Source organism: Agelaius phoeniceus, chromosome 9 (assembly GCF_051311805.1).
Source record: "Agelaius phoeniceus isolate bAgePho1 chromosome 9, bAgePho1.hap1, whole genome shotgun sequence".
Lineage (NCBI taxonomy): Eukaryota > Metazoa > Chordata > Aves > Passeriformes > Icteridae > Agelaius > Agelaius phoeniceus.
In genome coordinates, this window is record NC_135273.1 from 24,213,348 (window position 1) to 24,226,236 (window position 12,889).

At 42.9% G+C, this 12,889-nt stretch overlaps 1 protein-coding gene across 1 annotated transcript in view; it reads left to right on the forward strand.

Moving 5' to 3' along the window:
• The first annotated feature begins 9,425 nt into the window (after nt 1-9,425).
• Nucleotides 9,426-12,889, forward strand: part of LOC129123342 (L-threonine ammonia-lyase-like) — a 32,009-nt gene continuing 28,545 nt past the window's right edge. Inside the window, exon 1 of the mRNA XM_054637637.2 lies at nt 9,426-9,930. Coding sequence (XP_054493612.2) covers nt 9,797-9,930 — 134 coding nt within the window. The 5' untranslated portion in view covers nt 9,426-9,796. The remainder of the gene's footprint in view (nt 9,931-12,889) is intronic.

The window sequence follows — 12,889 nt, forward strand, 5'->3', positions numbered from 1 at the left end:
TGCTTTAAAGAGAGGGGACTGGGGAGCACAACAAGAATTATTTATGAATAGTTGGCTGCTGTTTTCTGAATGTGTTTGTCCTTTGGCTCTGTCCTTTTTTAAAGCAGAATCATGCAATGCAGTCTCTGTATTGCCAAGGGAGCCTATTCACAGAGGATTTCTGCAAGCTCTCTCTGCCATCCTCTGTGCCACACACTGAAAAGCAATGAACATTCATTGAAACAGTTTTCCCTTCAACACACTGTAAAAAATATGGCAATTTCCATTCCAGACCACCTTTGCTGAGGCCACTCACCCCCTTTAGAGCACGTTTCCTTGAGGTTCCTTCTGAATTGCTCTCAGACTGCAGGAACAGTTCAGTCCCTCTAAGGCACTTGCTGCATATTTTTGCACACTGTGTTATGTTTGACTATAGTGAGGTGCTGGTCTGATAGCCATGGAGAACTAAACAAAATAGTGTGGGTTTTCTCTAGTATTATCCTCCAGGGGTTGTTTCTGTAATCAGAGAGTAGTTTTTTCCACTGCAGGGAAATGCAGCCAGAAAGAATATTTCTGCCAAGTGTGATTCTCCTTTGCAGTAGGACTACCTGTCCTGAGATTTTTGGTCATCTTGGGTAGTTATCTCAGATTGCTTTTGTAATTTATAAATACTCAGAAGGAAGCTGCAGGGTAAGACAACTGGCAACTAAAGTACAAAAAAAATCGGGGGGATGTGACAATGCCCATTAAATTGTAAAGCAGGTTTTTCAAAAGACAGAGGATGTGAGAGCAGAAGAATATGATGCAAACATATTTGTGTTCTGAGAAGTTAGTCAGTAACTGATTGCCATCAGAGAAAGCATTCTTTAGCACATTCATCTTCGAAATGGCCATATATGAGAACACAATGAGATCATATGAATGTAGGTTTGCATAAAATCCAGCTGTTGAGATGTTCCCAAGACACTGGCAGCCAAAAAAAGCATACCAGTGAACAGGGATGTGAATTTATGCCAGCAGGCAGTTTGGTGAAAGGGAGAGCAAACATAAGGACTAAGTCTATTTTGGGAGGTGCTTTTTTGTTTGTTTTTGGTACAGTCTTTCTGTATCTCTTTCTTGGACTAGTTAAATGCTTGGCAAAAGCAATAAATAACTGCACAGTGATCCCACAGGGTGCACAGGGAGAAGGAGTGGACTAAATAAAGTGTATGTGTTGACAGAGGACATATGTGCCATGTGAAAAAATCACATTGCTATTGGACATGAAATCCTGCAGCATGGGCTGACAAAGGATATAGCTGAGCAAACTCTTGGGAAAAACAGGACCTTATGTGAAACACAGAGAAAATTAAGTGGAGATTACTTCAGGAGACAAAAATATTGTAGGAAAGCAATCCTTGTAGGGAGAGCCAAGTGCCTTACCCTGAAGAGAAGGAAATTGAAGAGTATAATCACCACCCTGGATTTAACACTGGTGGATGATGAAATCTGTGCAAGGTTTGTGTAGTCTGCCTATCTGCCCCTGTGAGAAGATTTATCTCCATTAGAGACTGTGGAGGTACCTTAGGCTCTTGTCAAGGCTTAACTTCTGTCAGCTGCTCATGACCTGAAGTTCCTGCTACTTGGAGGCTGTTGAATACCTAATGTAAATTGAGACTTGTTACATGACCCATTTGAAAGAGGTCACTCTCTTAATTCATTTGGTTTCTGACTGCTGGGTTGGAGCAGTTGTTGAACAGATGCAGAAGCAGAATTTTATTACCTGGAGAGGCTGATATGTGCAGAGCAGGCATGCAGCTTTTGGGCTGCTTCTCAGGGAAGCAGAAGTTCGCTCTGCAACAGTATTTGTGTTTGGTGAACAGATGAAGGACCTCTTGCAGTGGTGATTTCATTAGGATGAAGTAGACATTGCCATTGAAAGCTTTGGATAGTAGTGATTTTTAGCACGCATCCCTGGCAGTCTCCACAGAGCCTCCTTGCCTCTGTTGTTCTCGGGCAGCCTCTGTTGGAGTTACAGGTCTGCAGCCTTGAGTGAGTGATCCTTGAATGAGTGTTCACCTTCCCTGTGCCACTGCAAGCCCCCCTCTGGTCTGTTGCATGTCGACTTGCACTCGTGTTTATTATCTCGATTTGCAGGGGACATCAAAAAAATGTCAAGTTCTCCTGCTATTGTCATAAATGCATAATATCTGATGCAGTTCAAAAACCCGTATCATATGGTTCATAGTGTGAAACACTGTGAAGATCAGCTCTGTCTCTGCCCTCCCTGGAGAAGTTAACAAGCCTGTGTGTCATGGAGCAAACTACTCTGATCCAGCCTTCTTCAAAACAATACATTTTGTGCTACGCCTAGAGCCAGCAGTGAGTAGCTGCAGGAATTGACTCTCTGGTGTCATCTTGGTGCCAGCACACTGGGCTGGATTCTGTTTGCCAGCATTAGGTAAGCATCCCATGGCTTCAGGCTGTTTTCAGTCTGTGGCTGAAGCTTCCTGAGCAAAGATCCGCAAGGAAACTGAATCAGAAAGCTGAAGGACAAGGTGGGCCACCTGGAATATTAGTGAATTATGTTGTTTTGTACTTTAACAAGTTATGTCCTTTCATTTCACAGATTTCAGGCATTTTATGAAGGCTGGCCATGCCTCGGGAACCCTATGAAATATGATATGCAGTGTGCCCACCCATTTTAATGAAAAGAAACCTTTCTTTTCTGTAAAAGAAACCTTAGAAAGTTGGATTAACTATATTCCCAGCAAAATCAGTGATTCATGAATAGACGCTTTACTCCCAGTCTTGTATTGCACACATGGTGGCCTAATAGTTGCTCTGTTTTCTATTGCAGAAGGTTGTGGCCCTTTGCTGTTGTAACTTTACGTGCACCATTTGCGTCACATAAAAATGGGAAATAGATCTGTGACTGTGTGGTGGATAATACTCGGGGAAAATAATACAGGGGAAGTCCTTGATTATTCCCCAATTAGAATTACTCAGCCAGTGTCTTTAGCAGATCGGTATTGCAAACCACACCAATTAAATGAGATAATTACTTGAAACTGAAGCCACAATTTCTTCCATGAAGGACCTGCTAATACCTGAGAAGCTATTCACGTGTTGAGTAGCACCTTGCTGAACACAAGCCATGACAATAGCAAAGGTCTGTTACTTAATGCCTGTGTACCTTTCTCCAGTAGGGGAGGCATCAGCTGTGTATGTGAAGCCTTTGAATATAGGTAATGTTTGCCATGTGAGTGGAGATACCTAACAAAACAGAGAAACAGCTGGAAATAAATCCTATTTTTGTTTGCCACTCAGCATGGTCTCCTCTCCTCTCCACAAGGTCATGGAGACTTGCAAGGGGAAGAATGACGTGCCAGAGGGAGAAGCCAAGTTGATCATTCTACTGCCAATTCTCTGAAAATTTACAGTATGTGTATAATTTTAAAGCCAATGCAGTAAAAATCCCTGGTTAAAATTCCTTTTAGAATACGTGTGTGAGTGAATATACAATGCTGTAGCAGGATGAGAGTAGTTCCTTTGTTATTATAGATCCCTTATGCCTTTAGCTGCAATTTTTCTTCAAACATGCTTCCAATACATGTTTCCAGGCAGAAAGTGAACAAGAATGTGTATGAATTTTTTTTCATCCTGCTGCCTGTGTAGTTAATCACATGGTGGATCCTGTCCAACAAGATTCCCCAATAGTACAGCTAGTTATTACTGTATGGTACTGATGGCTTCTCACCTCTTTAATTCCAGCTGAAAAACTGCAGTAAATGACAACTTAAATACTTTCATAATGCCACTACTTAACAGGAGAATGTGTGGTAGTTGCCATAGGGAAATCGTATAACCGTAAGAAGGAAGAGAAGGGCCCATGAGAAGATTTTTATTAAAAGTTGGTTCAAGGCATGAAAAACCTTGTGAGCAGATGAACAAATGAATAATTAGCACACTCCAAAGGCAGAACATTGACTCCAATTGTTGGAAAACACATGTGAACTCAACTATTGTCCTCCACCCCTTTTCTAAATTTTTTTCTAATGAGTTCGTTAAAGTGCAATCGGTTCCACATGTATTTAGGAGGGAGCCTGATGGTTGCTACACTTGCTGTTAGTTTGCTGTGTCTGCATGAATGGTTTAGTGTTAAGGATGAAAGAAGTAGGAGGAAGAATTATCACCTGAAGCAGCATCCATGTAGGAAATTGGGATAGCATGGATGCTGTTTCCAGTGTCAGATTTTAGGGCAGCCTTCCTTGCCTTAAGAGACCAGTTAGCTGAAAGTTAAAAGATTCTGTCTATTCTGCATCTGCACAGAATACTGTTACAGTATTCTGTGCAGATGCAGTAGAATGCTTTAGATTAACTATCCCAAATGTTCTTTAATCCATACTCACCACTGGAACTCTTAGTAAGAATAACAGAAATATTATGTCTTAATGCAGATATTAATCTATGTCATTCTGTAATTTTTATTTCTGTAAGTGCTATCTCTTTTTATCTTTTTGAACACTACTTTTGCTATCTACAGAATAATGAAGGTATGACTTTCACAGTGGTGACTCTCTAACCTCTCTTCTCATTAACCCTGAGAAAAGAGGAAATACAAGATTAGAGGATAAAAAAAGTCAAAGGGAAATGGAGGGCTCATTGCATGTGTTCGAGGAATAAGAAGCATCAAAGGTGAGGACAGGAGTCAATTGAATCATCAGGATACTATAAATAATTCTGAAGTAATCTCTTCATCATTAAAAAGGTGAATTAGGAGAAGCTGATGGGGCAAAAGCCTATGCCTTGAATTTAGAAGAAATTATATCAGTCCAGGGTGCACAGAGTGTTCTGCAGGGGCCACTGGGAGGGACTTGATTGCCCAGCTTTGATGGGATTGTTGGAAGGAGAGCGTGGGAGCGGGCGGAGGCGAGGCGAGGTGGGGGCAGCAGCCCGGCAGAAAGGCAGGGGAAGGAAGGGCGGTGGGGAGCGGGCTGGCACACACGTGTGCCTGGCAGCTGGGGAGCTGCCCCTCAGGGGGCACTGAGGTGACCCATTTCTGGTCACCAGGTTACCCGGGGGCCGCTTCCTCTCCTGCCCCATCTTCGGCTCCGGCGGCTGCTTCTCTCTCCTCCTCCCACCGCAGCGCTGGGCAGGGCCCAGGTGAGCTATCTCCGGCACTGCGTGAACTGCAGCCGAGAGTTCAGCGTTTTAATTAGCACAGCGGCAGGGCAGGGAAGAGGATTTGGATCCCTGAGTGTCTCGGACAGGGTCACAGCCCCGGCTGTTCGTACTTGACCTTGATCGCGCTGGGGCCGGTGCGGAGCAGAGCTGGGTCCGTGCCCGTGCCGGGGGCTGGGTAGCGGCACCCACCGGCCCAGCACAAACGCCCTGTGTGCTGCGCTGCTGCTGGGTCCAGCATCCTCCGAGGCATTGCGAGCCTCTGAAAGAAAGCATCGTGTAGTGGGTGTGTATAGGCCGTGGCAAATCAGAATCCCTGTGGGAGTTAACTTTGTTAACTCAACCCAGTGTGTTTCAGCTCACGTTCACTTGCCATTTGAATGCCTGATGATCTCTGTTAGTGAGAAATAATTATTGCAGTAGTGCTTTGAAATTATATGGTGCCACTCTGATGGTCTAATATGTCTGGAAAAGCAGAAGTGATCACAGTTGCTGTTCTCTGCACAGAAAATCAAATGTGGCTTTTCAGTGATTCCCTGGGTGGGCTTCAGCCAGGGCACTTCCACTTTGTGTGAACACAACTGCATGACCATTGCTTTAGACCCACATGGGCCAGTGAGAGCACAAGCGATCTCATGTTAATCAAAGATAACTGGGTACAGTCTTTGTTCATTAATTTAATTTGGTGAGGTGGCTTAGAATAGACTCCTGGGTACTTTTATGCATCTGCAATGCTAATCTGCTGCCTCTGCATGTATTATAAATGCTATCCTACCACTTGAAACTGAGATAAGCAAGATGTTGAATATCTCAAATAGCAGCACAAAATATTTTGCTGGTTCTTACCAATTATTTAGTCTCAGTAGAAGAGAATGTACATTTTTTTTGTTACAACAAGGCACAAGCTTTGTGTCGCCAGTTTTTCCTCATCGAATGCTCTTGGTTCAGCATCTTCGTATTAGACCTCTTATGGATATAGGTACTATTTTGAGGAGATAATTTTTGGACTCTAATGTAAGCTTTTGCTCTTTGCCTTGAGAAATATCTCATCCTTTCTGCAAAATGTTTACATAAAACAGATACAGTCTGTCCCATAACTTTAGATAAACACATCCAGCCTTCCCTGTTGCCTCTTGCTCTAGCAAATATGTTCTTTGAATTGATGCCTGCTCTTTCTTTCAGGCTCTGTGAAATCCAGCTTGAGGAAGCTACTTCTGTTTGCACTGATTTGAATCTACTTTGTCAGCCTTTTCTGAGATCCCTAAAGATAGTAAATGGGAATGTGACGTTTTACTGTTGTGGGTCAACTGCTGACAAATATAAATAAATAAAAATATAAACACTTGAGGCTGAAGCTTCAGTCTGCTCTATGAATATTGATTTATGAAGAAACTGAGATGGGAGTTAAATTAGTGTCTTTAATTAGAAGGAAATGGGCATCGTTTTGGTGCCTATTCTTTTTTTTTTTCTTCTTTCTGGTTTATTTTTTTTAGTTGGCAATTCTTTATGAGTTGCCTGTATTTTTTTATCCATACTGATTATCACAGTGGTTTACCACCACATTTGCATCAATATGTTGCATAATCCTCAATTATCATTTTGGTTTTCTGAGTTGCTATTCTCTGAGAAAGTTTTATTGTTTTTCTTGGCTTAACTGCACACTGTCTCCACCCTCTTTCCTTCTGCAAGTGATCAAATTCTGTAAAGAATTCTCTGCTTTGGATAGACTATCACTTCCCACCCATGCTGTTCTCACTGAGGTTTGAAATGTTATTAATTTTATTTTGTGTAGGGAAAAGCTTGGCTAACCCTTCAAAACAATCTTTCAAGTCCTGTAATTCAATGAAGTCCTTATTTACAATGGCCATAGCTATTTTTCTCAGTGTTGTCCAAACTGAGTTCTCTCTGGTTACAAGAGAATGAAGCATTGTTTTCCATTCTGACAGCAAAATGGTTCTATTTTACTTTTTAGTTCAGGAAAAGTGCAGCATAACCTTGTTTAAAATGTTTTCTAGAAAAAGAAGCAGCTGTTACTCTCCACATTATGCTGTTCTTAATGGGGCCTGCGCCAGGGACTGAGGGAGCAAGGCTGGGAGTTATATATGACCGGGTGAGTGTAAAACTGTTATTCTGAGATTTGGATTTTCCAATTCTTTCTAGTGCCAAACATTGCTTTTGCTTGCACACGAGCATGTACTTCAGTTCTCTCTCTTGACTTAACTGTGTGGTTTATTTTTTCCTTTGGACTCAAAATTGTCTAAGTACAAGATAATATTTTATTATGATGTGGATAAAACCACTTCCCAATAACTGCCATTTCTGATGTACACAGTGCCTCTGACCAAGTCTGGTTTTACTGAGGTCTCAGCCTAAAGCTGGGCAGATATGAACAATTATTTCCTTGCACAAACACACAAAGTGTGAGTGGTGGCAGCATGGAAGTTGTAAATGAAACCTTTGGAAAGCTATACAGCACTGAGGCATTGGCTTTCCCTCCCTTAGGACCCACCAAAGAGCAGCTTGGAGGGAAGTAAGAAACTCTAGATTTGAAAAGAAATGTCACCTGGGTGACCTGTAACTTAGTGTCCTTGACAGTTTCATGGCAATTGTGTTAGATATCGCTTAACTGTACTAGCACTGCAATTGTATCTTACCTATCCCTTCCTTCCACCCATATAAAAGAAAAAAATCAAAGCTGAAAGCTAGTTTTTTCCTTCCTGTGGTAATTGTGGTGTGTTTTAAAGCACTGTGAACAGGTTTGGTAGTGGCAAGGGCTTTGAAAGAATGTTTGACATGGGCTGAAATCTGCAGCATAAGTTCCCAAAGATCCTTTTTCTATAGCTGGCTGTTTGTTTGGGAGTGTTTTACAGGGATAGCAATTCAGTGCTTCATGTACTTCTGTCATGCAACAGCTTGGTGAATTTTTTTCCAACTTCTCGACCAAATGGTCCCAGCAGTCCTTTCACCCATGCAGCGTGGTCTAAGTGTCAGTCACAGATCAAGCCTTGTTTGTGAGGAACTGAATTCATGTCAAGGCTTGAGCTCATCAGTCTGGACCCCCAGATACCCAAGAGCCAAAGGAATTGGCATTTTCACTGCTGTAAAGTTCCATTTCCTGCCCACCATTGCAGCTCAGCTGTGTTGTGAACAGAGTGGTAACTCCCCCTGCCTTCCCCCTGCACATCAAGGCACCAGTGAACTTGGCCTGAAGGTAACTTGGCTGCAGGGCTGCAAGCGCTGGCAGCAGCTGAGTGCATTCTTTCCTCATCTCCCCTGGCAGCAGCGTGCTGCTGGGCTGTGGCCACCTGTAGCACATGGCACCACCACAGCCTGCATATCCACCACCTGGAAAAGAAAGAATAAAAGGGGTCTGTGTGTGAGAAACTGGAAAAAATGGTGAATCTGGAGCTTCATCAGTACTGATGAAGTCAAGAGAACATGGGCCTGCCTGCCACGCCAGTGTCAGGAAGGCTCCACCAGCACAGCTCAGACTTTCCAGGGATCCCAGAAGACTATTTGAGCATTTATTTTAACTCTCCCACATAAATCTGATTGTAGCATTTCTCATGATATCCTGTGGGAAGAGTTAGGTCACAGCTTGGGTTAGATTTCATGACATGACTGTTCTCTGTCTTGGAGAGTAAGATTTTGTGTGCTCTCAGTAGAAAGAAGAGGGTACTGAGGGCCCACTCATACCTGGAAATAGATACCTGGCTCATCTCCAGGCAGTCTGGAGACTGCACTCCATCAGGAATATATTTGAGATGAGAGGAACCACAAAAGGAGCTCTGCCCCATCCCTGCTGCATCTGGAACTGTGTCTCTGCCTTTGTTAGTGCTCTCTCAGGGCAAAGAAAGACAGATTCAGATGGAGTTTATATACACACATAGATATATATTTCTATCTAGATATATAAACCCCATATATATAAAAATAGATATAACAGATATCTATATAGATATAGCTAACTGTTGCTACAGTCCTTCCCCTAGATGGTGTTTTCTGTTCTTTATGATCTAGATACCTGCATTTTTCTGCTGCAGGGACTTGTGCCAAGAGAAGACCCACAAAAGCTGAGCTGTCTCCTCTGTGTCTCAGTCTCCTTGGTGCTGCCTGAAAGGATCCCTGCAGAGACCCCAAACCTGGCACCCCTTTCCTGCTGCTCAGCCGTGGGCCCTGCAGCTGGTGGGGATCATGCTCCACAGCTAAGCAGTAAGTAACTAAAGCTTCAGGAGTCCTGCTAACAGAGCGTCACCCAAGCATAATCCAGGCCCTGACTCAAATTGACAAGGACAGGTTGGGCTCTGAAATAATCTCTTTAAATAGCAGCAGCCATCTCTTTCAAAGGCACTTCCCCCCCAGCCTGCCCTGAGAGCTGCTTACAGCACATTGCCGGCTATTTCCCACCCTGGCAGTGCAGGGCTGACACTTCTCCCAGGCAAGTGTGTCCCCTGCCAGCAGCGTCCCAGCTTTGCTTTGCACCAGGAGTTACCATGAATTTTGCAGCACAGTTTATCTACTTCAGGGTCTTAAAAAACAGAAGTCCCAGGGAGCGCTACAGGGAAGACGAAGACTACGATCCTTTCTGGCAAAGGTTGGAGAATATTGCTGTCTGACTTAGAGCTAGAGTGCTCCTTTATCCCCCTCAGGGCTCATGGTCAGCCCTCGGGGTCCCTCCAGGGCCTGGCCCACGGACATGACAACCCCTGGACCCCTCCTGCCTCCTTATGCTGTCGTAGTTGGAGTTTTGCTTCGCCTCGTTGTTTATTTAGTCGCTGTGCTGTATAGGTAATGTTTCCTTTTTCCTTTCCTTAATTCCTTAAAAAAATCAAACCAAACAAAAAATCTGGAAAATTGTAATTTTCTATAATCTCCCAGGGTTCTGTGGATATGAGTTGCTCTTGGAGTTATCCACTAGAAGTGGTGGAGATTTTAATATTTTTAGCCCACAGACTCCAGCTTTTTTATTTCTTCAAGAGCATGGTATCAAAAATAACCCTAGACAGGACTGCTGAAAATTTATCTTGGGATAGACCATGTCAGATCCTGTTATTACAATTGTGTGGTTGTCTTTGTTATGGTGCTTATGGTGATCTTGAATTCCTGTTTTCAGACTTGGATGGTGCAGATGGAATTTAAGAGTCATCTAGTGTCCTTGTGTAGCGAGAGCTGAAGCTGTGCACACACATGGCATGGTGGTGTTGTGCAACCTCATTCTTAACCTTTTCCATAGTTTGTTTTTCTCTCCATTTTACTATCTGGACACCACTATTGAGATCATGCTCTGGTTTTGCCAGATGTGGTACAAACAAGGAACAGTTCTCATTTCCTGCATCTCCTTGTCACAGATGTTGTTAACGTTTAAGATATAAATTATTTCAGTGGGCCTGATGCTGTTCATAAAAGGGAAGACAAGGTCTTCTGCACTGTAAAAAGGGCTTGCCCAAAGTCACCCATGATATGACCTGTTCTGCAGTGCACTGTGGATCTCCTTTCAGCACAGGACCACTCTTTGCTCTATTTTGAGTTATGTTATTCGTTCCTAATTGGAAGTGAATTATGGAGATGTGTTAGTCGCCTCTAGACTCAAAATACATTCAACTTAGGAAAAAGTTTAATTGCTTAATGAGTTTTAGCTGCCAAACTCTGTGCAGTGTTGGATAGCTATAATTTGACTTTCACAGCTGAGAATGTCTTATAAGAACTTCTGAGAGGGATGGGTCTGTTGGAGGGACAGTTGGTTACCTCTGCTTCAACACTTCCATCATGGGTGGCCTTGTAAATTCCTCTTGCTTTCAGATTGCTTTTCCTAGTGTTTTCTATTTAGCAGCTGACACCCAGTTGCCATTGCCAGCAGTAAGCAATGACATGTGCAGAGTGTGTACAGAAGAATGGCAATAGATTATGACCACAGATGAAGGCATATACAGTGCTGGGCTCAGGCTCTGGTAAATCTGACTTGCCAGAAGTAAGGAGAGATGTTATCAGAGGTGATAATACAGCTTGGTTGTTTGCTGCATGAGCTTGAGCTTTCTTTGTGTGTGTTGCTGGTGCAGCATCACACAGTTTGTCAGGCCTGTATATGATGAGTGAAGCTCTAAAGGCCTGCTCAGTCTCAAGGCTTGGTTATTATGTAGTTATCTCTGCTGGATGGGCACAGTGCTTACACTTTTGTCCCCAGCATGGTTACTATGCCCCAACCTCCTTGTCTTTAAGACACTCTGATAAATAGCCCTGCGGAAGTCTTAGGCAAGCCCCTGGATCTGTCTGTGTGTCCCAGTTTCCATCAATAAAGTTGAGCTAATATTTGCTGAACTTGTCCTTCTGTTTAGGGGAAGGTGGTGGTGATTGCTATATGATTTAGGAGCAATCACTTTGCATAGGCTTTAGATATGTAAAGGTCAGATATGCATTTTATATTTCCATCCTGTATGTGCCACTAGTTGGAGTGATACAGTCTCAAATGGGTGTTTCTAAATACTAGTATTACACAAAATACTGATAATTCAATTCAATATCAAAATAATGATAATTCAAGACAGTCATATTTAGAGTGCAGTATTGTCTTTGATCTGTTTTGAATTTATTGTCAAAGAGAGAATTTTCAAATTTATTGTGCTCTTTCCCTGTGCCTGCAGGAGTTTTTCACCCTGTAGTGGTGTGCAGGGCACTCAGACACTATTGAGTGCATAACCTGGAATTTCTGGTAGTGAAGATGACATTTGTTATGATCCTTCTTGATACTTTTATCTCAGCAAGCCTCTATTTTTCTAACATTTTTCTTTCATAAAGTCACACTTGCACAAGTTGCTGAGATGCTTTAAAGAATTGCTGCTATTGCAGTATTTGGATGTATTTGGGAATGGGTAAAAAGGTAGCAGAGGAATTGAGATGGAACAGGAATGTTTATGAGCTACTGGAAAAGGGGATTGCAACAAACAAGGAAAGTATCAGAGGGGTCTGGGAGGCTCAGGTGGCAAGAAGGGTCAGAGGAGACAGCACTGGGACATGGAATTAGAAGGATTAATGGAGCTGGAGAGGTTCTGGGTAAAAGGGATTTGGATGAGGTAAAGGGCCCTCTCTGTCATAACCCAGGATTGCCTCTTTCTCACTCCTGTAAGAGGAAATCCCAGCCCCAGCCACTTGCAGTCGTAAGCCAGGCACATTGCACCTGCAGCAAGCTGCTCACCCTGCCTTGCCCCCTGTACCTGGCCCATCTCTGCTCAACACTGAGGAAAGAGGCAGAAGTGCCTTCAAATGGGGTCACCTTTTCCCTTTATAAGTATTCCAAACTTGCAGGTGTAAGATCTGAGCCCAGTTACCTGAAAGCAGATGACAAATCTGTCTAAAGCTGTTTTTTACCAATGTCCCTTGGTTAGTGTGCTCCAGGAAAGTCTTCAGGGAGCTTGAAGGTGATGGCAGCATGTAGCTATGACCTTAAGAAACCCCAAACCCCAAAACATTAAAAAAGGACAAAATTAAAATCCACATGTATGGAAGAAGATGTGCATATGAGTTTGAAGTAGTATTCAAGGTTAACATTTTGTGACTGCTCAACTGCACATTTTGCAGCACTGTCAGTCCCTCTTTATAGTGAATGTGTATCACTGTGAATGCAGATGACAAAAACTGCTGTAGAAATGACAAAGAAAGGCTGAGTTTTCAGTCTCATATTAAAATTAGTTTTCTTTTGTGACAGTTGAATTTCCATCTGTTAACTGGTACATGGGAATGTATGTCCATAATT